At 41.2% G+C, this 25524-nt stretch overlaps 2 protein-coding genes across 2 annotated transcripts in view; one reads left to right on the forward strand and one right to left on the reverse strand.

Annotated features, from left to right (window-relative positions):
- Window positions 1-25524, forward strand: part of LOC141421609 (inhibitor of Bruton tyrosine kinase-like) — a 221229-nt gene that overhangs the window by 41629 nt on the left and 154076 nt on the right. The window lies entirely within an intron of this gene.
- LOC141421607 (mast cell protease 2-like) lies at window positions 3577-6576 on the reverse strand. Its single transcript, XM_074068283.1, has 5 exons — window positions 6415-6576; window positions 5634-5784; window positions 4773-4908; window positions 4317-4571; window positions 3577-3909 (listed from the first exon to the last, which is right to left on the reverse strand). Exons 1-5 carry the CDS (start codon window positions 6491-6493, stop codon window positions 3766-3768), a joined length of 765 nt encoding a protein of 254 aa, XP_073924384.1. The 5' UTR covers window positions 6494-6576; the 3' UTR covers window positions 3577-3765.

Genomic DNA, 25524 nt, shown 5'->3' on the forward strand with positions numbered 1-25524 from the left:
TTTCCCTGTGTGGAGATCTGTCTGTCCAGGGGGCTATGCTGCTCTGGCCCAGGGTTGTCTGTGGGAGTACCATGGTACCACTAAGCTCACCTTGTCCACATCTTCCCAAGCCGTCTGGGCGAGGCCAACTGGTGGCCCCAGGGCTCTCCTGCTTTCTCTGTTTAATGTGAAGTGGAGATGCTCTGTGCTGGCTGGAGGTGTGGAGGGATCAAAGTTTTGCCTCTTCTCAGTGGTTTTGCCTGCAAGGTGTGTCTCCAGCGTATCTCCAAGATTTCACTATAGGAGGCATGCTTTCTGCTTCCTCCCTCTAGCTGCCATCTTGGAATTCACAGTGATGTTTTCTAAAGTTCACCCTTTGCACTACTGAGGTTTGCTTGTTTCTGACTTTCAGCTGGGCAGTTTTCACTTTCTCATTCTCCACTGGCATTACTTCCCCAACTCCCTCTCCCACCCACTCTAACCCATGGCATTTATATTCATAATTTTGTTTACTACTTGATATGGTCTTGCCTAGGATGACAGATTTCAACAAGACAAAGGAGAGTTTTGCTCCCAGAAGGCCCTAAATAAACCTCTGGGGAAACTCCCAGTATATGTACCACTCCAGATCCACTGGATCCCACTTTTGTTGACTGCTTTGCTTTTAGGCTGTAATGGATCTAGTGATGACTTATATATTGTTCTCATGGTTGTAAATCACTGGTCATTGCTGCCACAGCTACTGCAGATCAAGGATTTTTCATGCACAGAGTTGCTTGCCAAGGAGTGTCTCTGATCTGAGCGAACACACAGAGACTCCCACCAGGAAGAGGTGTAATGCAGCTTGTAGACATCAGCCAGTCTGTTCTTGACTATCCCAGTGCTGGGACAATGGGCCATGTACAAAATAGAGTGACCATGAAGGCAGGAGAGAGGCTATTCATGGGTTCAAGAACATGGTTCTCTCTCACTTAGGTTGATTCAGGTACTGTCACTGTTGAACATCTAACATGCAGCAGCAGAGACCATCAGTGAGCTGTTCAGCTGGCACTTCTCTGAAAGAGACCAGTCAGTCACTTGGGAGAGATTGATTTTATCAGATCCCCTCTTTCTTTTGTGGTGCTGGGGCTTGAACGCAGGGCTTACACCTTGAGCTACTCCATCAGTCCTTTTCTGTGATGGATTTTTTTCTAAATAGGGTCTTGCAAACTGTTTGCCTGGGTTGGCTTTGAACTGTGATCCTTCTGATCTCTGCCTCCTGAGTAGCTAGGATTACAGGCATGAGTCACCAGAGCCTGGCTTATCAGACTCCTTCTACTTTGGAGGGATGAGCATTTGTCCTTATCAGCACTGCACTGATATCTGTCTACCCTGGATGAGTTTTTCTTCTCTGCCTGAATTTCCTGTTCCACTACAACCATTTGAGGGCTTTCAGATTGCCTGATCCATCAACCTGGTTCCCACACAGTATTACCTTATACCACTTTATGGAAAAAGGTACAATGATAGGTTCATTAGTCTTATCATAGACCATGTTACCCAGAAGCAGTCAGCTAAATGAAATGGTGAATTGGCCTGTTTGGGCACCAAGGCTGATTCCACAGCTTAGTTATTGTGGACAGTGCTGTGATAAACAAGGGTGTGCAGATATTGCTCTTCTATGTTGATTTCACTCCTTTAGATATATTCCCATCAGTGCTTTAGCAGGGTCATAAGGTTTTTTGATGAATTTCCATACTGATTCTCATAGTGGCTGCACTAGTTTATACTCTTCCAACTGTGTATGAGGGTTTCTTCTCCCCACTGCATCCCTGCCAACATTTATTGCTGTTTGTTTTCTTGATGCTAGCCATTCTGACTGGGGTGAGCTAGAATCTCAGTGTAGTTTTGATTTGCATTTCCTTTATGGCTAAGGATGTTGAACTTTTCTTCATGTGTTTGAAAACAAATTGTTAATGAGTTCAAAATATTTAACCATGTGAATTTACCACTTATGTTTCATGATTGGAATTCCAGTTTTTTTAATAATTAAAAATGTTGAAAGCTGGACACAGTGGTGCATACCTGTAATTTCTTTTTTTTTTTAATGCTTTTTTTTCTTTATTGTTTCATTATTCATTTGTGCATACAAGGCTTGGGTCATTTCTCCCCCCTGTCCCCACCCCCTCCCTTGCCACCCACTCCACCCTCTCCCTCTCCCCCCCACCCCCTCAATACCCAGCAGAAACTATTTTGCCCTTATTTCTAATTTTGTTGAAGAGAGAACATAAGCAATAATAGGAAGGAATAAGGATTTTTGCTAGTTGAGATAAGGATAGCTATACAGGGAGTTGACTCACATTGATTTCCTGTGCGTGTGTGTTACCTTCTAGGTTAATTCTTTTTGATCTCACCTTTTCTCTAGTTCCTGGTCCCCTTTTCCTTTGGCCTCAGTTGCTTTTAAGGTATCTGCTTTAGTTTCTCTGCGTTAAGGGCAACAAATGCTAGCTAATTTTTTAGGTGTCGTACCTATCCTCACCCGTCCCTTGTGTGTTCTTGCTTTTATCATGTGCTCAAAGTCCAATCCATACCTGTAATTTCAACACTCAGGTGGCTGAGGCAGGAGGTTAGAGAGTTTGAGGCTGGCCTGCAGGTGAGGTTGGGTTACAAAGTGAGACCAATCTGTCTCAAAAAAAAAGGGTTGAAATGAAAATCTTTTTATATGAATCTTCATGCATGCCTCTGTTATTTCTTAATTATTAATTCCTAGAAATAATTCACTTGATCAAAAGGATTCACCACACCCTCATATCACCAGTCTCAGGCTCTGTTTGCTGTGTTCCTGTCCTGCCTGTTTTCTTTCCTTGAGCCATTTCTTACACAAGTAAGCATTGTGCTGAGCAGCTCTAGGCTTTGGCTTCATGCCCCTTTGGGGATGGGCGTTGCCCAAGCAGACTTGTGTGCTGTTTCTCCTCTCATCTCCATTTGCAGCAGTGAGTGAGAAGCAATCTGCTCTGCATCTCAGATTAAAGCTTCACAGATGGGCAATTTGTTATTGAGGTGGACTGTGAGGAGTGCCCTGCATGGGACTAACTGCCTTCTTCCTGTCATGTGTCACCCTCTATGGAGAGTGATTCTCCTGCTCTCCTTGGGGACATTAATCAATGCCTGGAGACATTTTGGTTGTTAAAACATGGTGGTGGAGAGGAGGGTATTGCTACCTGTATCTTCTGGGGAGGAGCAGGGATACTCTAAAGATCCCACATCTTATTTGCAATGCAAAATGTTCTCAATGATTCTGAGAACATAAATCAGAGTTGGTACGGGTTGATGGTTAAGATAAGGAAGGATCTGGTATAACTTCTTGTTTAAGCTGGAAGTATGGATCCTGCCTTTTCAGGAAAACCCTTTCTCTTCTATCTTTTCTTCATTATTTCCTGTCTGTCTTTGTTTCCTGTTGTCCTGTTGCTGTTTCTGTCTGTCTCTCATACACACACACACACACACACACACACACACACACGCACATTCCTTCCAAATCTTAAATTGTTTGGGTGGGAATCAGGATGCTATCTACAGGGAGAAAAGAGCAGGAGAGAGAGAGGAGACACAGTGAAGTCTAAATCTAGGTCTTTATTGAGTTTTATGGAGATTGTGACCTGTAGGAACCTTCTGGAGACTGTGACCTATAGGAACCTTTTGGTGGCTCAGGAATGTGACAGAACGTCAACTGGAACCAGAGATGGGCACAGAGAACCCACTCAGATCCAGTTTCAAATCTCCTCTTAGGCTGGCCAAGCTCCAGGACTAATTCTCTTTCAAGACTTTGTTGATCCAGTTCCGGTAATGGGATATTCGAGTAAAGACAGCAGGGGGCTTTGCATTCCAGTGTACGTAGGATGCAATGCCCTGGGCTATCCCAGCACACAGAAGAGGGCCTCCAGTGTCTCCCTGGGAGTGGGGTGGAGGGGGGGGAGATAGAGAGAGAGAGAGAGAGAGAGAGAGAGAGAGAGAGAGAGAGAGAGAGATGAGCTAGCAAGTCCTCCACCCCTGCCCATGGGTTCCAACTTGGAGTTACAGTCAGGTCTAAAGTTAAATCCAAGATCCCCAACTCTTCATGGGTTATACATTTTTGTCTAATGCCCCTTCTTCCTTTCCTAGGGCAGCCACCCCACCTTCTGTATGCCCTGTATGTGCCCTATACAGCAGACTGGGATAGCTAGTCAGACTGTCCTGGGCCATTTTCCTCATTCCTGTGATCCCAAACCTTGTAACTGGCTGATAATCATCTTTTCTTATCTGCTTCTAGAATTCTGCCCCCTGAGCAATGATTTGTGGAGAACTTAATTGGAGATCACCTTGTATACAGATTTTATCTTCCTGGGACTTCCCACACACAGCTGGCGTTTGTGGCCAAATAGTAGGAAGTGTTTGCAGGCCTGGGGATCCAAGAGTCTCATCTTCACCTCCTGCAGAGTGTCAGAGGCCGGCTCCCCCACATTTGTTTTTCCCCAGCCAGTTGCCCTGCACATTTTTCCTGGTGGGATTAAGTCAAATTGGGATGGAAGGGGGAGTGTGCCCACAGCCAGGGTCAGATTGGCTTTTTCCTTCAACTGTGAAGGAAATGAAGAGCTGTTAGTGGAGGAAATGGGCTAGGAGGTAGTTGGAGGTAGTCAGGGAAGGACAGGGAAAAGTGCCTCATGCTAGAGCCAAGGGAAGTGGGTACCATCCAGAGGCATGGCAGGGAAAGTTGAGGGCAATGGGGACCTAAAGGAAAAGTCTAAGGAAGTAGAGAAGAAGAAAGATGTTGTCACCTTTAGTAGCATGATGTCATGAAGAATGAAAAAGTCATCATATTTTGGATGAGGGAATTGTTTTTCAACCTCAATCCTCTGCCATGTGTCTTCTTTCTGTGTTTTGTTATGGGCTCCTAGAATGACTGTTATGAACCTGTGTGAGGAAGAAGGAAGGCCAAGCGGAAACAGTGATGCCTGGAGATTTGTCCTGAGATTTGAGTAGGGACTGAACTCTTTTAATGGTTGCAGTGGACTCTACCCATCCCTCCTTTCTGGGCCACTTGTAGTTTTTTTTCTCTTTTCTTTTTGAGGAGGTTCAGGTTTTAATCAGGGAAGAGCTTTCTCTGGAACAGGCACAATTTCCACGGCAGGATGCCCAAGAATTGCTCGGGATTGAGCAGGCCATAGAGGACCCTGTGCATAGGGTAAGTGCTTCCTAAATCAGGGGACCCAATACGGGGACAAGTCTCGTGGACTAGAAATAGCAGAGGAAAGTGGGAAGTGGTGGTACCTTGTGGACTCTGTTCTCTGCCTGTCATAGAAAGGGTGGGTTGGAGACCCTGGGAATTAAATGCCAGTGTTCTTGAAAAGGGCATGGAAGAAGCCACCCAGAGAAGTGGGTGGGCCCTAGAAAGTGAGTCATGCATCTTATGTGTTGGGATGGGGGCAAAGGTATCTACTTTTAGAAGAGGACCTTGGATTTTCCCCTTTTCCCCATGGGGAGCTATGCTCACAGAGACTGAGGCTCAGGTCATCTGTCTAATGAGATCCATGTCTTTAAGCCCAAGTCTTTTCTCTCCTAAAAGTTAACCCAGGCCCAAGTTGCTATCCTACTTGTTTATCTCATATTTGGCGATAAACAGGAGCTTGTTGCCTCACCTTCCTGCACAGTGAGCAGCCGTCAGCACAAAGTTTCGTCTTATAAGGAAACCACCACAAGCTGTCAGGTGACCTGGGGCAGTGACAATTTCCAGGTGGGCCATGTAGGGTCGGGAATGTGGCTTACACTCTGTGCCCCCGATGATCTCCCCTGGAACAGAGAATCCCAGAGCCTGAACATAGGCAGTGATGCTGTCTCCAGAGAAAGGTTGAGACATTGAATCTCATCCTCACCCTGAATTCTGCCCATCTCCCTCTCAAGTCTCTTGAACCTGCTCTTCCCACCCACAACTGTCTTCCCAAATTCTCATTCCTTCCTACAGATATAACAGTCAACTCTGCCTTAGAAGCCACTCAGAAATTTTTCACCTCAGATTTCCCCTCTGTCTGCCTTATCCCCAGCCCATCACTCTTCTGTCTCAGTGTAGAACATCTGTCTAGGTTCCTGTCCTAGTCTTCTCACAGCCCACAAGTAGTGCCACAGAACAACCAAATCACAAGATAACTTGTAACCCTGAAGGTGAAGAGAATGTGCCCGTTTTCCTGGGAATCCCCCTTTTCTTCCTTTGAGATGTTCTACTAATTAAGGTAGGATTCCTTGTTCCTGGGAACTACTGCAAGCTGCAGAGAATGGGTGAACATATCTTAAGGGTTGACTTTACTCTGGGACTCTTGTAGAGAGATCTCATGACTTGTTTAAGAGTCAGCTATATTCAGATAAAACAACTTCATTTTAGCAGTTGATCTTGTAGATGAAAGAAGGAAGGACCCCGATACTCACCAGTGTTGGCTCTGGAGCACAGGAGAAAGAACAGCAGAGGGAGAGAAAGAGGATGCATCTTTTCAGAGAGGCTGACCATGGCAGGTACTGGTTCTATCTTTTGGTCTTGGGATTTATTATTCCCAGCAAGCAAGTGAGAGGCAGGGCTGGTAGCCACAGGAAATGTGTGGTCATGGTTTCTTCTCTCACCCTAAGTTGGCAGTCTTTATGACCGGAAGTTCCCCCAGCATCATACTGTTTTGTTAGATGTGAAGTTGAGGCCTGAACTCCTATATCCTGACTCCCCAGATGAGTCCCCAACCACACACCCTATCTGGGTTGTGGATATGGGGACAGGATCTTATCTTTCCTAGTTAGGGCAGCTTGTTAAAGGACCATCAGAAACATGGGTTGGCTCTTGAAACTATTTCAGGAAAGGGGGAAGCGGGAATAAAGGAGAGTGGAGGAGGGGATGAATCCAAGTATAATATATTTGATACATTGTAAGAACTTTTGTAAATACCACAATGTACCCCCACCCAGCAAAACAATAAAAAAATTTAAGAAAAAAAAGAAACATGGGTTGGGTATCATCATTTTACACTGAGCATTCAGAAACATGCATGCTTTTATCATAATGGCCCACAGTAGAAAATGCATTTTGCAGAAAGACTCAATGCACATACATACATGTGCACCTGGATGGGAACAAACATATACACATACAATTCAAGAAAAAGTTTTAAACATTAGTTTCAATGTTATTCCATCCCATTTCATTCTACTGGATGCTAAAACTTGAGCAGTGCTCCCCCTGAAGAATGATTACTTGCAGTTTGAAAAACATTGATCTGCTTTGTTCTTTCTCTGAACTACTGTTTACTGGCAGAGGAAGGGAGAGATCCAAGGAGAGTAGATAGCGGAAGGAAATAGACCTCAGGAAGGACTTTACACAGATCATCACAACAGCAAATAGGATGGAAGTAGCATTTCCTTAGAGCTCATGCATATGATTTGTTGTCACACTTATTACATATGTTATTACTTTGATAGCAACTCTATAAAATAGGTATCAATTTTGTTGATCTGACCATCAAAGCTTATAGTTCAGAATTAAATTTTTAAAAATTCTGAATCAAGGGTCCTTTCTGCTCTACCACCCAAGAGAAATAGAGAATACAGTCCTTGGTAATTTGCTTGGGGGGTGGGGTTTGGGATTTCCTTCACTTATATTAGGAATCAAGATTGATTTTTACTGAAATCCACATGGTGTCAGAATCTGAGATTTTACACTTTTTTTGTTACAACCACGTTTGGAAATACAATTACTGTCTCTTTACAAATGTAGAGTTAAGACTCAGACACATTAATGTGACCAAAAGCACAGAACTCATAACTATCAGAGCTGGGTCTGTTGCTTCCCCTGGACTTGAAGGGGGGAGTCCAGGGAAGAGCAGGGAAACATGGTGCAGTGTCATTCTCTTGGAGAGTTGTATAAGGTGTTTACTTCATGGGTAGGGGCCTGAGGGATAAATATCTTCCCTAAATCATTCCACCATGTCCATGGTGTCAGCCTGAGCTTGTGATTAGGGTGATCCCAAGCCCCCTCCACTGTCTCAAAACTTTCTAGAATAAGACATCTACATACTTTCTTAAAGTCTTCTCACATCTGGATATCTTATGATTCCCAGTACTATTTTCTTTACTCTGTAGGTTTGCCAAATAAAATACAAAATGCCTTGTTAAATTTGTATTTCAGGCGAACAGCAAATAATTTTTTTAGTATAAATATGTCCCCAGTATTGAATGAGACATACTTATACTAAAAATTGTTGTTTATCTAAAATTGAAATTTAACTATGAGTCCTGTACTTTTCTTTTTAAAACTGGAAACTTTACTTTTGGCCTTCTACCACCAGCAGTGAAAAGGAGAACATGGAAGTGGAGAAGTCTTTCTCTGTGACTTGACATCAACAGCAGAGGTGTTAACAAATGAAGGATTTCTGTTTTCACTCATGCAATTGAAAATTGAGAGGTAGGTCAGCCAGGGCAAGTATCATGGCAGCAAGGGGTTCAGACTCATCCAGACTCAAGTTGTACTTCACCTTCAGGTTGAAGGTGAGGGAATGGAATAGGTTCAGCTCCTGTCATATTTTCTTCCTTGTCTGTCAACAGTGTATTTTAACAGATTACCTTTTTTTTTCTCTTTTGCCCTTTTAATCTATTTTACATGTAGTATGTTGATGGTGCACTTTATAGTTTAGTTTGCAGTTTATAGAATATCAAACTGGGAGTGTGACTAACTAGAGTGAAATGGTTATTACCAAGAGATCCTGTATTTGGAGTTCAAAACTGATGAGCCCTGTTATTTTAGCTACTTTGAGGGAGTCAAGCCTCAGCCAGGTGCCTGAGACCCAGCTCTGATAGTCATGAGCGGTGTGGTTTTGGCCATGTTGATGTGTCTGAGTCCTAATTCTACATTTGCAAAGAGAAAGTAATTGTATTTCCCAATGTGATTGTAACAAAAAAAGATAGAAGATAGAATTACTTCTAGTGGGAGGAGTTTTTGTTTTAGGAAATCTCGGTATGTTGATTTCAGGTAGCCATCAGCATACTGGTAATGGACATTTGACATATATGTGATTTTGTAGCATCTTTGAATACTCTTTCTGTGTTATGGAAGTTCCCAATTATGATTCTTGTCTTCCCAATGTGTAGAATCTACAAACTTCCTTTCCCTGATTTTCTTGCATATAGGGGTCAATCATGTGACCTAGACTTTGTCAATCATCAGAACAGGTGTAAAATTTGATTCAGAAGGAAGTAACAGTAGACATGGTGGAATCGATTTTTCCAGTGGGGGCTGAGAGGTAGAGGAGTCTGACTTTGGGAGAAGAATTAATGATGGTTCAGGAGTGTCACGCTACCTGCAATATCTGGACCAACTAAGTAGCCGTAGTGTCTTTGCTGGACAATCCCAAGGGGTAGTTGGGACTTTGTTTTTGAGTAAATATCCTCTGGACATAATTGTCAGCATCTTGGGAAGCAGCTATTTATCATGTACAAAGAAGAGTTTATTAACAATCACTTGTTTCAATGTGAACACATGGTCAGGGTAGGTAAATGATCTCCCCATTGCTGGAGATAGTTAAGGAGAGGTTGGATGGAGTCTTGTTCATAATTCACAGTTTGTGACATGTGAATGATGGCAGTGACTCCTTAGCTACCACAATGCAGAGGGACTGTGTCTTCTGTTCCTCAAATGTTGATTCTCTGTGCCATTATGCATGTTGACATTTAAGGCATGCAGCTGCCTTTGTAGTGTTGGAGCAAACTTGAATCCTGGTTCTGTCATTTAGCTATCTTTCTGACCTTGGGAAAGTTCTTTTAAGTTCTCAGCCTTAGTATCTGCAGCTGTAAACTATAAACAATGATACAGCACAGGGTTTTGTGGACAGCTAAACATGGTGCTAAGTATAAAATGCCTCATGGTTGTTCTTTAATAAATGTTGGTTTTTTTTCCTTCAATTGTGTTATACTTTGTGCACCATTGGAGAAGTAAATGATGGGTATGTCCTCATTGGAATAAATAGATATTATACTTCCTCTAAATTCCCCTAAACATAGTACAGATAAACATCAGAATTATAGGCTGAGTTATACTCTGCTTTGCACAGCACCTGTTTCTTTTCATTCAACTTAAGGCTGACAAGCTATTTTTTTGTTATTGTTGGTTTTTTCTGGCGGGGGGTTGTCAGTGCTGGAGTTTGAGCTTAGGGCCTTGCCCTCTACCATTTGGACCACAACCCCCAGTCCTTTTTGCCTTAGTTTTTAGATACGGTCTTGCATGTTTTGGCCCTGTCAGCCTTGAACCTGAAATCCTCCTGATCTCTGCCTACTAGCTGGGATTATAGGTGTGCATCACAATACCTGGCCCAGGCCATGTGTTTTTTTTTTAACCTTGTTTTTTGAGTAATAACTGAGTCTTTCTTGAATGAGCATGTATAACAATTGTTTTAACCCTAAAATTGCCATTAGTGATGTACTACTTATAAGCTTTCATAAGTGTTAAGACTTCTAGTGAGGAAATACCATAGAAACGGATAACTAATAGCATGGACTCATGCCCTTTTGTGCCAGGTTGAGATAGCAGAGCAAAGGAATAGGAAAATACATCTTTTCAGTACAGCCATGGAGCTGCTTTCTGTAACCCCTACTTACTTATACAGTTGATGCTTCTGTAAAGTATACAGTTTGTTGCTACCAGTTAACATTCAATACCTATAAAGGAAGTTGACAGAATTCCTTTCAATTTATTTATTTTACTTGCCTTAACTCCAAATGCAGCATTTCATACTTTAATTACTACACTCTGCCCAATTTTTTTTGAGTGAGTGGGGCATCTAGGAGATTGAGCAATGAAGTCCTCTGTCATGAATCCACATCTTGGGTGGGAGTAAGATAGGTCAAGGTTGTGTCATTATTTTTTCTCAGGAGTTTTAGTAAGAACTCAAAATATCTGTATCAGTTAGGTTTTTTTTTTTTTTGTCACTATGACAAACACCAGGCAGAAATAACTTAAAGAGAGAAAGGACTTATTTTGGCTCATGGTTTTAGTCCATGGTCACTTGGCTGGATGTTTCTGACTGGTGGTGAGGCAGTACTTCATGGCAGCCAGGAAGTGTAGAAGGCATTTCTCCTTCTTTCCCTTTTATTCCCCTTAAACCCCCAGCCTTTGCAATGGTGCTGCCCACCCTCAGGACAGGTCTTCATCCTTTATTAACCCTCTCTCTGGAGATGCCCTCATGAACATGCCAAGATGTGTGCTTTAATCTTCTACACATTTCTCAATCTAATCAATATGACAATAAGATTAACTATCACAATATCTTTTATTTTGGGGGGGTTTATCTCTGATATTTTTCTTTCCAATGACCATTCATGCAATAGGCTAGAATTAGAGGAGGAAAAGTCCTAGTGTGCTCTTTCTCATGAGTTTTAGAAAGGCATTTTATGTGGGTGTTTTCTACTGTACACTTTTTTTTTGATACAGGGTCTAGCTTTGTAGTCCAGGCTAGCCTGGAACTTGTTATCCTCCTGCCTCAGGCTCCTGAGTGCAGAATCAGTCAGGAAATTCACTCTGTGGGCCACCCTTTTGTACATCTCAGATTTTACATTGTAGCCACAATGATCTTATCTTTATTATGGGGCTAAGAGGGAAATGGATGCGTTAACAACTCCTTTTCACTTTCCTGTGGTCCATGAGATGCCTGTGTAATCTGCAGTGGCTGACAGTGGTGGACCTGATATTTGTGGATATACCCCTGCTCCTCAACATCTCCTTTCAGCCCAGCTTCTGGGTATAGTTCTGGAATTGGAAATGATTGTCTTCTAGAAGGTCCCAGAAAGACCTGATATTGTTCTTTTTTTGTTTTTAAACTTAATTTTTATCATTTTTACATTTACTTTCATGTGTATGCACATGGCCATCTCCCCTCTACCCTGACTCTTGCAAAACCTGTTCCACCCTCTTGTGATTTTGTTGAAGAAAAAACATGAAGGATAAAAAGAAAAACATAGTGTTTTTGCTAGTTTGAGGTGAAGATAGTTATACAGGGAGATTCCTATCATTGATTCCATGCACATGTGTAGTACAACCCACATTGGTTCATCTCTACCAGACCTCTTCACTACTTCCTGGTCCCCTTCCCATAGTGGCCTCTGCCAGTTTAAGATTACTATATTCACTCCTCTACAGTGAGCGCATCAACCACAGTCAAGTTTTTGGTTTTCTTCCCTTGCCCTATCCCTCCTGTGTACGTTCTCTCCTTAGTGTATGACCCATGTCCAAAAATATTACTGCATTTGTTTTAGGTCTATAATCTGTGTATGAGGGAGAACATGTGATTTTTGGCCTTCTGAGCCTGGATAACTTTGCTGAAGATGATGTTCTCCAGTTCCATCCATTTACCTGCAAACGACAACATTTCACTCTTCTTTATGGCTGAATAAAATTCCATTGTGTATAAATACCACATTTTCTTAATCCATTTGTTGGTAGTGGGGCATTTTGGCTGTTTCCATAGCTTGACCATTGTGAATAGTGCTGCAATAAACATGGGTGTGCAGGTGCCTTTGTAGTAACCTGAGTTATATTCCTTTGGGTATATCCCTAGGAGTGGTATTGCTGGATCACATGGCAGACCTATTTTTAGTTTTTTAAGAAATCTCCATATTGTTTTCCATATTGGCTATTCTAGCTTACATTCCCACCAGCAGTGTGTGAGGGTTCCTTTTCCCCTCATCCTTGCCAACATTTGTTGTTGTTGTTGTTTTAGCTATTCTAACAGGAGTGAGGTGTAATCTTAGTGTGGATTTGATTTGCATTTCCTTTATGTCTAGGGATGGTGAGCATTTTTCATGTGTTTCTTGGCCATTTGGACTTCTTCCTTTGAAAAAGTTCTGTTTAGTTCAGATGCCCACTTCTATATTGGTTCATTGATTTTTGGGGAGTTTAGTTTTTTGAGCTCCATGGATATTCTGTTTATCAGTTCTTTGTCTGATGTATAGCTAGCAAAGATTTTCTCCCACTCTGTGGGTGGTCTCTTCAATTTAGAGACCATTTCTTTTGTTGTGCAGAAGCTTTTTAATTTTATGAAGTCCCATTTGTCCATCATTTCTCTTAGTTGCTGAACTGCTTGAGTTCTAGTGAGGAAGACCTTGCCTATACCTATTGCTTCCAGCATATACCCTGCTCTTTCCTGTACTATCTGCAAGGTCTTGGGTCTGATATTAAGGTCCTTAATCCACTTTGAGTTGACACTAGTTCAGGGTGACAGGCATGGATCTAGTTTCAGTTTTCTGCAGGCAGATAACCACTTTTCCCAGCAACATTTGTTGAAGAGGCTGTCTTTTTTCCATCGTATGTTTTTGGCACCTTTGTCAAAAATTAGGTAGGCATAGCTGCATGCATTCATATCCAGGTTCTCTATTCTGTTCCACTGATATTATCCTGTGGGGTTGTTACATTATGGTGGAGCCTTATAAGCCCATTTTGTTGGTCTGGTCTTTCCTATATATTGTACATTCTTGATTGCTTCAGTGGCAGATGTTGCCCAGGATGCATAGTTTTTTGTAAGGCAGATGGTGTTGAGACAGGTAGTATTAAAAGCATGAATCAATAGTCATATGGTAGAGCCAGCCATCCAGGGGTCATTTATGGAATTTTCAGTGTTAGTTCTATCCACCTATAACTGAAGGAAGGGCAGAGGGAGAAAATCAGAACCACAGATAGCTCCATAGCCTTCAGTTTCCTGGCATAAAAGAAAGCTTGTTCAAAGAGATTGAGTTGATAGCTGGAGGTGATGTGGACAGTGGAAATGCATACAGAGATAGAGAGATGCTGATCAGGTGGTCAGTAAGAAGGTTTAGACAATCTTGCACATCTCTGTCTTTTCTCAAACCTAAACTTTCCCTCCCCAATTTCAAGCATTCCCCTTAGCAATCTTGAATATTACCAAAAGTGGAGAAATCAATACTCTACCTTAATTAATGATTATTTAATTAAGGAAGCAACACTGGCTGTCAGGGAATGGGTCAGTGAGCAGTAGAGAGGGAAGTCACACAAATAGGCTTTTATTTTTAGTTTCTTTGGAACACAGTCTCACTATGTAGCCCAGGCTGGCTTTGGTCTCACAATCCTCCAGTCTCTGCCTCCTGAGTGCTGAGATTACAGATGTATGCTACCACACCCAGCAAACTGGTTTTTAATGTGTGTTTTATTAGGATGCTTGGGACATAGTAGCAAGGGACTGCATCTGATGTTGTCCCTGGTGACTCATGATGGGACAAGTCTTTTGTGGGATTGAGTTGGCCTCAGGGTGAGCTGGAAGGGTGAGAACTACTAAGGCACAGTTTTGGAGCTTCTGCCTTGTTCTTGTCCTGCTATTTTTTAAACTGAGTATTATAATATACATATTTAAAAGTAAAACCATATATTTTTAGTTTAACAAATAACTGCAAATCAAACATCTATGTAATCATTACCCAGATCAAAAAATTAAACATTGGCAGTGCTCTTCTCACTGGGACATGACTTCAATTCAGTTTAATAATTTATTTGCTTTTCATTTCTTTTTAGGCTCAGAGACTGAGTACTTGATTTTACTATTTTTTTTTTTGAGACAGGATCCAAAGTGTAGCAGGGAGGAGGATCAAAAGAAAACAGATTAGGCCTGAGTCCTGGGAAAGTAGCAGGGAGGTACAGATGGCATAGCAGAGAGAGAAAACCTGAGAAATCTAAATATGAGGAAGGTCACGTAGCATCAGGGAGGGGAAAGTCACGTAGCACTAGGATAAAGTAGCCAATAAAATTAAATATAACCATATATGGATTAGACCTTGCTTTTTGCTGGTGTAACCTGCTTTCAAGGGCATATAAGGTGAGACCCCTTTGTTCTCGGGGCTCAGCATTTGGACATGAGTCTGCTGAGTCTGTGCTGGCACAATAAAACATTGCTTCCTGCTGTTTGCCTCAGAGTCTCATATCTCAGCTAGTAACCTCCCGCAACATTTCTTGGGGGCTTGTCTGGGATCATGGAGATGGTGAGTTATCACCTTCCCTTGTCACCAGGATGCATATCCCTAGACCACAGGAAAGAGACCCCACCAGGCACCAATGGACAGCTTGATCTGAATGGGGGATTCATCCTCCTGACGAGTCGGGGTGAGGGCCTTGCATGCGCAATGGAACCCAGTGAAGTGCAGGAACCAGCAAGGGGAGGGGAGCACCACTCATCAGACTGGTAAGAACCCGGCTTCAAATTCATGCCTGCCCCAGGAAGCAGAGGGGAGACTGATCACCTCCCAATGAGACACCCTAGTAACTGCCTTTTTTGGGGTGAAACTGTGTCTCTCAGGTTCAGGGGTCAGGGTGGAAGTACTGTGCTCTGTGAGAGTATGTGAAAATGTGAGCTGAGACTCAGTCCAGTTGCGAAGTGAGTGAGGAGTCCCCTCCCACTCTGTGGCTATCTGGCAGTCATAATGGGAGGAGATGTGTGGAAATCAGAGCAAAAACACTTCCTTGGAGTATATGATTAATAACTTTAAAAAGGGATTTAATGGAGACTACCGAGGTAAGTTAACCTCTAACAAGCTAAAGGTCCTTTGTGAAGTAGATTGGCCTGCTTTTGGTGTAGGATGGCATCTGGAAGGGTCACTAGATAAAACTGTGATTAATGAAGTTTACAGAATAATTGTTAAAAAAAACCCCTAACACCCAGGAGAATGGGAAAAGCCCAGAGGCTAAAATTGGTTTTCAAAAACCAGACTCTTTTGTTTAGTTAAGTTCAGGTAGCAATTTATTGGGCAGACTGAGGAGAAATCAGAGTCTTTCAGTCTTGATGGTAGCTTTGGTGCCCCAGTTTTCACATCTTCACTGAAAATGGGCATCCTGAAGGAGGACTGAGGCTCAGCACTAACTGAGCTCGTACAAAAATTAACACATGAATGATGGACTTGCACTGATACATGAGATCTGGTCTGACTTGAAAAAGAAGGAATATTGCAGAAGGGTTGTGGATGTAGAGGGGGGAAAGTAGAGAAATGGAAACAAAACTGGGACGAGGTCTTCATGAATGAAGCGAGGAGAGAGAGGAGAGAGAGAGAGAGAAAAAAGTAAATAGAAAACAATTTAGGATTATTAAAATATGCCAGAAATACTGAACTTGCTGGTACCTTTACTTCTAGGGAGCATAAACAGGGAGAACCTACCTAAAAGTGTGAGAAAAACAAAAAGGAGCAACTTTGACTATTGCTGGTGAAAAAAAAACAACTGTTCCAAAAGGTTGGTGCAGTAAGCTTGGTCTGTTATTGAGACAGTCATGAGATGCTTATGTTTCCCTTGCCATAATTGGTCAGATTATGCATCCATCTAATGATGTACTCACAGTGTGTATGTATGTGTAATCATCTTCAAAATGGTTCTTAAACTGCTTAGGCTTTTTACACATAAACACATAAACATCTTGAGAACAGTTCTTATTAGAGTCAATGTAAAAAAAGTATTACTCTATTCTGCTGCTACTTTAAAAAAAAACAGGTTTTCATACTTATTTCAATCAGGTCTCACTAAAATGCAAGCACTCAGTGGTTAACACTCCAGCTTAGACCAGAGGGGGGAATTAAAAAAGAAAAGAGGGGCCACAGCCTGCAGCAGGAATCTTGGAATTTTGGGTAGTTAAAGAAATGACCTTCACATGTTTCATTCTGTCATAAATACAATCTGGAATTCAATTCTCTCTTATAATACACGGGTCTATTAACAAATGGGCTTGCTATAAATTGCTTTTATACAAAAATAATTTCAAAGTTGCTTTCTTTCTTGTTTTTTCATACAAATGTAAGGTTCTAAGTTAAAAGATTTTATGAGTTATTTTCAACAAGTAACAAAAATATATAAAAGGTATTAAGGATATGGTTTTTAAAATAAAAGGTAAAAAAATGCTTTTTGGATAAAAAAAGGATAAAGACAAGCTTCCCCAGGGGATACAAAATTAGTTGTCATAAAGGTACAGAGTAAGTTATCATAAAAAGATGGAGCTTATAGATGCTTATGTAAGTGATTATGTTGACTAAAATCTAAGAGTTACATTAAGGGTTTTGTAAGGTCAAAATTGATGTTAAACTAAAACTTAATTCTCTAAGCTTATAACAACAAGGCTATCTTTATAATATTGTATTGTTCTTAATAATATTTACAAAAAATTGTCTTAAAATGGTTTTTGTTTTATCAAGATAACTGTCAGGAATTTTTGGTGCAACAGGTTAACCCACAAATTTATCAAGACAACAAGAATTTATTAAAACACAGTGAAACAAGAGGCAGCTAAGCACAGGGAATACTGCTGCACTGATATAAGGGTTAAGACAAATTTACTTATGTAAAGCCAAAGTGCACCTTCCAGATTAAAAAAAAAACTCAAAAAGGAACACTACACTGGAAGTCAAGACCTCCAGTTTTTATTGGACTCAACAGAGGGAAGGTGTTAGTCCTACTCCCTCCACATGGCAGGTGGAGGGAATTTTTGCTCTGGGATGGCCAGATTGGGCCTGTTATTTTAAGGGGGATCCATTTCCTACAGGTTGGTGGGATCCTACTGTATGTCATGAGCCATTTGTTAAGGTTTACAATCTGGGATGTGATCCCTTATCAAAATTTGAGCCATGATTATTGGCCACTATGTTTCCTAACTCCATACTTAGTCCCCATAAATATTTACCTGTGTTCTCTGGTGACTTTTGTCAGAGTTTTGACTACTAAGGTAACTGAGTCATGTTCATTTAAGAGTTGGTTTATGTTGGGGTTAACAATAAGGACAGCCGTGTTAGGACTAGAACCCCTCCCCCCTTTAAGATCACTTACCTTTATCTCCCTGGATAGATGCCAAGGACAGTGATGTAACTACAACTTATCTTTCTTGGTTGCCCAGCAACAATATCCCTTAGTGGCTTTCCTGGTACTTTTCCACTAGCCCCCTATATCTAGCCCAAGCTTGTATATGGCAATGGGCTCTGGCTGTCTTTCTGGGGTCTCCCTCCACAAGGCTCCTGTCTAAACAATAAACCCTGTGCTGGTGTTTGACCCATCTCTCTGCCTCTTCCATGCCTCTTATTTTCTAACAGTTTATATAAAACTTTCTAGATGAACTCATGGTTAAACAGCTGTTGTCTTGAGTGAGTCTAATATAGTTGGTACCCTGTAAGTGCCATGACTGGGTTATTTGGGTTTACTAAAACTGTTCTTTCCCCCTACAACTGATAAAAGTCTAAGGTTTTACTTCAAGAACAACTAAACTATTATGTATATATAACCTCTACAAAGTTGTGATGCTATTGCTGGTTCCTGTATATTTGTGTTTTTCAAGTATATGAAGCTTTCTAAAATACAAAATTTAGATAAATATGGTAACAAAAAGTTAGTGCAACTGATATACTGTTCTGTTAGTTGCTGAATTGTCCACCAGAATTTTAACCATGAGTCTTAAGTTTTTGTCATTACAGTTCTGATTCTTCTGGGACATTTACAATAAAGTCCATAAAAATGACTCTAATAACTACTTATCTGTCAACCAGGTTAGCTTTTTAAACATCTGCTTTTGTTAGATTTTGTTTTGTATTGTCCTTGTCATGAAGCCCACTGCCTAAGAGCCACTCCTTCTAAGCCTCTCTGTTGCTTAAATTTGGCCAAAAGGGTCTAGTTGGCACTGACTCCCACCTGATTTGCTCATTATCCCCCCCCCCCGACGTGGGACCAAGACCAACCAACCAAACAAAATCCTGGAAAGAGCAAATCCTGATGATGACCAATCAAGAAAGATCTTCAGTATAAGGCCGTATCATTCTGAACACTCCCAATCTCGTCTGATCTTGAAAGCTAAACAGGGTCAGGCCTGGAGAGTACTTGGATGAGAGACTCAGAAGAGACTGCTCAGAGACAAGCAGTTTGAAGACAAAGCAGGGAATGCCATCAAAATTCAAATGGAGTCACTGGTGCCGGACCTCTCAAAAATATCCAAGGCCAAGAGGATTGAGGAAATGGTTCTTATACATGTGTGGCATTAAAGCCCTTCCAGACATAAATTCATATCTTTAGACAGGGTCTTCTACTTAAATGGAGACAAAATAACTATTTTTACTGGCTCTAAACATGTCCTTTGGTACTTAAAGATGGAGGTTTTAATTTAAAAAAAAAACAATGCATTTTCTTGGACATATATACTGATAATATATTGTTGCCATGGTAATTCTACTCAGTTAAAGAAAAGACATTGTCTAGAAAAAAAAATGTCCACCCATTAAAACCCTATTGGAGAGGCCCTTTGTTTTTATCTTGTCTACTACTACCACCATAATTAAAGTAGCAGTGATTGCTCTTTGGATCCACCACAGTCCAGTCAAGCCAGCTTCTCTTGAGTGAGAGTGCATCCCTGATCCAGCTTCACCATGCAGAATCACCTTCCAGAACCTGAGCACCCTCCCTCAGCAGGACTCTGCTTCCCAGGAAACAACAGGGGACCAAAAACAACAGGATGACAGCTCTGCTGTAGTCACTCCAAAAGATGACTAGTCTACGCATGGCAGAAGCTTGAGGAGTTGACTCTCCAAAGGGACAAATGAACTGTTTTTTTTTCACACCAGTTATCTCACTGTAATGCATTGTCACCCCTTGTCTGTATCTGCTGGTGTAGTTCTCACCATAGGCTTGACAGAAACTGCCCCTGCTGATTAGTCTCATGGTGAAAGGTTTTTATTTGCTCTCTTCTATCTCTTTTGAGCAGGATACATAATTACCATTTATTGTTATTGATCTGGTTTAACAAAGGACAAAATATGTAGCCCTCCTTCATAAGGGAAAGCTGCCCCTAACTACACCTGTGGCACCTGTAACCCTGTAAGTTTCACTGTACTTAAGCCATCTGATTACACATGGGGAAAAGTAATTAGTAAAAAAATAGATAAAAAGAGTCTTGACCCTGAAAGTCTGATACACCTCAAATGTTAACTGTTACCCACGAGAATTCCTCATACCAAGTTTTTCACTCCTTTTATAAGGAGATGAGGAATGAATTTTCCATCTCTGCAAAAGCTAAAAACTTGTACCTTTCACAGGCTGAGTTTATAGCTCAGACACTAAGTGTCACTTCATGCTACATTTGTGGGGGTACCACATAAAAGTCCTCATATATATAAAAAAAAGATTAGACCAAAACAGGGTGCCTTACAAATTGGCAATTAAAAAAGATGACAAATGGCCTCCTGAGTAAATCATCCAGTACTATGGTCCTGCCACTTAGGCAAAAGACAGTCCTAGGGGTATTGCACCCCTAATATATATGCTCAACCACATTATCAGGCTACAGGCTGTTGTTAAAATTATAACTAATCACCTGCAAGAGCCCTCAATTTGCTGACAAAAGAAAGCACTAAGATGCACAATGCCAGCTATCAAAACTGCAGGGCTTTAGACTAGTTGCTTGCTTATAAGGAGAAAAAGTTTATAAAAAATTTAACCTAAACAACTGCTAGTTACAAATTAATGATAAAAAAGGTTATAAAAGGGATCACCAACAAAATAAAAAAAAACTTGCCTATATCCCTGTCCAGACTTGGAGAGAATGGGATCCCTATGATCTGTTTAAAGGATGGTTTTCTGCCTTAGGTGGATTCAAAACCCTGATGGGACAATGGGCCTAATCCTAGAAGCATGCTTAATATTGCCCTGCCTGGTTCCCCTGGTGCTGTGGCTTATCAAAACTATTATAAGGGCTGTTATAAAAGAAAAATGGCCACACATGTAATGATGTTATAAAAATACAAACCCCTAAATCAAGATGATGCTCTTTGACTCTAGGTGGGTGTGAGCACCAAAGAGGGGAGTAATGTAGCAGGGAGGAGGATCAGAAGAAAACAGTCTAGGCCTGAGTCCCAAGAAGGTAGCAGGGAGGTAGGGCTGGCATAGCAGAGAGATAAAACCTGAGAAATCTGAACATGAGGAAGGTCACATAGCACCAGGGAGGAGAAAGTCACTGGCACTAGGATAAAGTAGCCAAAAAATTAAATATAACCATATATTAATTAGACTTTACTCTTTGCTTCTGTAACCTGTTTGCAAGGGTATATAAGGTGAGACCCCTTTGTTCTTGGGGCTCAGCCTTTGGACATGAGTCTGCTGAGTCTGTGTTGGCACAATAAAACTTTGCTTCCTGCTATTTGCCTCAGAGTCTTGTATCTCAGCTAGCAACCTCCCACACCAAAAGTAGAATGGAACTTGCTATCTAACCCAAACTGGCCTCAATCTTGTCATTCTCCTGTCTTAATCTCCAAAGTGCTGAGATAACAATGCCACTACACTCAGTTTTTTTTTAAGCCCCAAGTTCCACCATTTAAAGGATAGTAAAAGGAGGGATCCAAGATGGTGACTAGAGGGCAGAGGCAGACAGCGTGAGCTCCGTGGATCAAAGATTTTCCTGAGACACTGGAGCCACACTTGGCAGAAAAAACCACCAAGAGGAATCAAAACTCCAACACCCTGGAACCCCAACCAGTAAAAAGCTTCTCCACATCACATTACACCGAAAAAACAGGAGGGCTCCGGAGCTGCCAGATGCTGGCTCCAAACCTGCTTACTGGATGCAGACCAACAGGTGAGCAAATAAGAGGCACACAGTACTCCCACAGCCACCCCTGGGATAAGCCAGCATAGCCCCCTGGACAGACCGGCCCCTACCCTGCAAAACAACAACAACAACTGAATAATAAACAAGGAACTGAAAAGGAACACACAGCAGGGAGGGGTGTTCTGAGCACACTGGAGAAGGGGGAGGAGCAAGGAGCTGCTCTCCACAGGAACTTTCAGTAAGCAAAGACTGGAAAGGCAGACAGGCTGATAGTGGGTGGGTGATAAGCTGCTGCATGCAATAGAGCAGATAGCAGTCCACAAAGCTCATCTCCTGAGCCAGTGAGCAACATCCAAAGTCAAACTATGCTACAAAATTGAAAAACAGTCAGCAAACCAGCATAACATGCTGACAGCAGAGAGCTGGCTGATGGATCTCTGACCTTGCCCCAGAGAAAAGGTGTGAGGCAAAGAAGCCCCCAATAAACCAACACAGCAAAAACCCAACTCCAAAGCAGGATGGCTAGTGGGCCAGAAAGATGATCTCCAGAACCTGAGGACCAGCCACACCTCACTGAGGGAGGAGATGACTAAGCAGCTGCTGCTGAAAGACAGGAAAAAAAAAAACTGGCAAGACTCCCCAGTTAAATGGCAAGACTAAGACAGAGCTTCTGCTTAAATACCAACACCAGGACTGGATGCTGAAGGAGTAACACCAGAACGACTAAGACTGAAATTCTATTGTTCCTAAACCTGGAATTTTTTTTTCATTTTATGTGTTTGTTTGTCCACCACCTCTCCCTGTTGATTTCTTTGGTTCTCTCTTCTTCTTTTTTCTATTTCTTCATTTTCTTTCTTTCAATGTTTTTTTAGGATTACTGTTGTAAGGTAGCTAATACTAAACTACACACAGACCAGGGACAGAAACAGCACCAAGTGGAGTGATGGGAAGACGAAAAAGGGATGGAAACCATTCTTCCACCAAAAATAAATTAATACAGGATTCAGAGGGAAATGAAGATAATGGATACCCAGTTCCAGACTCCAACAAAACAAAGACAAACTATGCAAAGGAACCCCATGAAGCCCACAAGAACACTCTGAAAGAAGAAATCCTGCAAATAATCACTGAGAATTTCATGGAGATGTTACTAGACAAGGTCAACCAAATTGTAGAGGAGATACTCAAGAAATTCAAAGACAATAAAAATAAAGCATATGAGAAGATACAAAACCAAACAAACATAGGAGCCCTAAATAAACGCCAAAGTGAAACAGGACACCATAAATAGATAAATGAATTAAGGATGAAAATTGACAATATTAAAGAGGAAGTGACCCACGATAAATGTAAAACAGCACATTAATAGAAGCAAGACAAAATCCACCCACAGAGATATTAAAGTGATAGATGTCAATATGGGAAGGGGATCAGGAACTATTGAAAAGGTCAGGTAGAGATGAATCAACTTGGGTTTTAACACATTGTGCATGGAAGCAATGCTAGGGATCTCTCTGTATAGCTATCCTTATCTCAACTAGCAAAAATGCTTTTTTTTTCTTATTATTGCTTATGTCTTCTCTTCAACAAAATTAGAGATAAGGGCAGAACAAGTTCTGCCTGGAAGCGATTGGGGTTGGGGGAAGAGGTAGGCGTGGGGGGCAGGGGAGAGAAGTGGCCCAAATGATGTATGCGCCTATGAATAAAGCAATTTAAAAAAGTTAAAAAAAATTGAGGATAGTAAAAGACTGGACTGTGTCTAATGGTGGGCCCAGCAGAGTGTGTGTCACTGAAACTGTGGGTGAAGGGAGGAAGGGGCTGGAGAAGGTTGGGGAGGAGAGGGCTTACAGGAGACTTTGCACCTGACTTCATGCTTTATAGAACTGCCACATAGGAGGTGAACATAATTGTGCAGGGATCTGGAAAGCAAAGGTGTAAGGTATTGGGGGAAGTACATTTTGGATCTACATGAAGAAGAGCCTGCAAGCAGCAGTTCATGATGATATGGGCAAGTTCCCCATCATGGAAGTCCTCATCCTGGGTGAGTTCCACATCAGGAAATGCTGCTCTGAGGATCAGCCTGTCCCAGCCATCTCTTGAGATCTGATTCAGAACCTGCTGTAATCACTGCAATCTGTGGCATTTTTTGAGCACTTGTCTGGGCTGTACATTTTAACATCGAAGTGTGAAGAAACCCACAGAGAAAGCATGGGAATTTTACAATTAGATAGTGTTCTAATTTACTTCTTAAGAGCTCAGTTTCTTCATGTGTAAAATGACAGTGTACTGTTATAAGAAAGTTTTCACATTAGCATGTACTAACTGCTTTTTGGTATATAGTTCTATGAATCTTCACACATACACACCAGCACTGTCAGGATATGCCAGTTTCATCACCTCCCAAATTTCCTCATGCTGTCCTTTTAGTTATGTCTTTCTACATACCTGTCTGGCAACCACTGATCTGTTAATCTCCAGTATGGTTTTGTCATTTTGAGAATGCCAAATAAATGGAGTCATATGGTATGTAACTCTTTGAGGCTGTCTTTCACTTGGTGTAGTGTCTTTGAGGTTCATCCACATTGTTATAAGTATTAATAGTTTGCTCCTTTTTATTACCTGGTTGTTATCCAGTTCCTGATGCTATAATAAATACCTTGGCTTAGATAATCTATACACAACAGAAGTTTATTTCCTACCACTGAGGCTGTGAGTCCAAGATCAAGATGCCTACAGATCTGGTATCTTGTGAGGGCTGAGTCCTCACAGAGGGAGCCTTCTAGCTGTGTCCTCATATGGCAGAAGGGACAAACAAGCCACCCTCAGGCCCCTTTTATAAGAGTTTTAATCCCATTTGTGAGGGCTCTACTCTTAAGACCTACTCATCTTCTAAAGACTGTGTCTTTTAATACTATTGTATTGGAGATAGATTTCAACATTCATGTCTTTTTTTTTTTTTTGATGGTGGTGGGGAGACAAAAATTCAGACCACAGAAGCAATATGCTGCTGTATACTTGTACCACAGTTTGAATTGTACCACAGTTTGAATTGTTTCCAGTTTTAAAAATAATTATAAATAGAGTTATTGTAAGCATATGTATAGGCTTTGTGTCAACTTAAATTTTTATTTTTGTAAGGCAAACATCCATGACTAGTATTCTCATCTACAAAGGGAGTGTAATGTTTAATTTTTTTCATTTATTCATTTATTTATATGTGCATACATTGTTTGGGCCATTTCTCTCCCCACCCTCATGCTTAATTTTTTAAGAAAGTACCAACTCTTTCCTAAAGCATCCCAACCATTTTGCATTCCCACCAGCAATTCTCATTGGTCCTCATCCATGCAAGTCCTTGCTATTTTCAGTAGTCTCAGTTTCATTCATGTTTATAGACATGTATTATTAGTTCATTTCAGTTTCAGTTTGAATTTTCCAAATGACTAATGAACCTGGATATCTTTCCAAGTGCCTCTTTGCCATCTATAAATCTTTTTTGGTAAAGTATCTTTATGTTTTCTGCCCATGTTTTAACTTTCTAACTGTTGAGTTTTGTCAGTATATTGCACACTGTAAGTACAAATCGCTTGTCAGATGTGAAATTTATAAATATTATCTTTCTTTCTGTTTCTATTTTCATTCCTACCCCCCCTTTTGTGGTTCTGGGGATTGAGTCCAGTGTGTTGTGCTTTCCAGGTACAAGCACTGCCATTTGAGATGTGCCTCTAACTTTTGCTTTTACTTCATTGTTTTTTTTAGAATTTATTTATTTTTTTACTTCTTTTTAAAATTTTTTATTCATTTATTCATGTGTGCATACATTGTTTGGGCCATTTTCCCCTCATGTCTCCACTCCCCCGCTTCCAGGCAGAATCTGTTCTGCCCTTATCTCTAATTTTGTTGAAGAGAAGACATAAGCAATAATAAGAAAGACAAAGCGTTTTTGCGAGTTGAG

Source organism: Castor canadensis, chromosome 3 (assembly GCF_047511655.1).
Source record: "Castor canadensis chromosome 3, mCasCan1.hap1v2, whole genome shotgun sequence".
Taxonomy (NCBI): domain Eukaryota; kingdom Metazoa; phylum Chordata; class Mammalia; order Rodentia; family Castoridae; genus Castor; species Castor canadensis.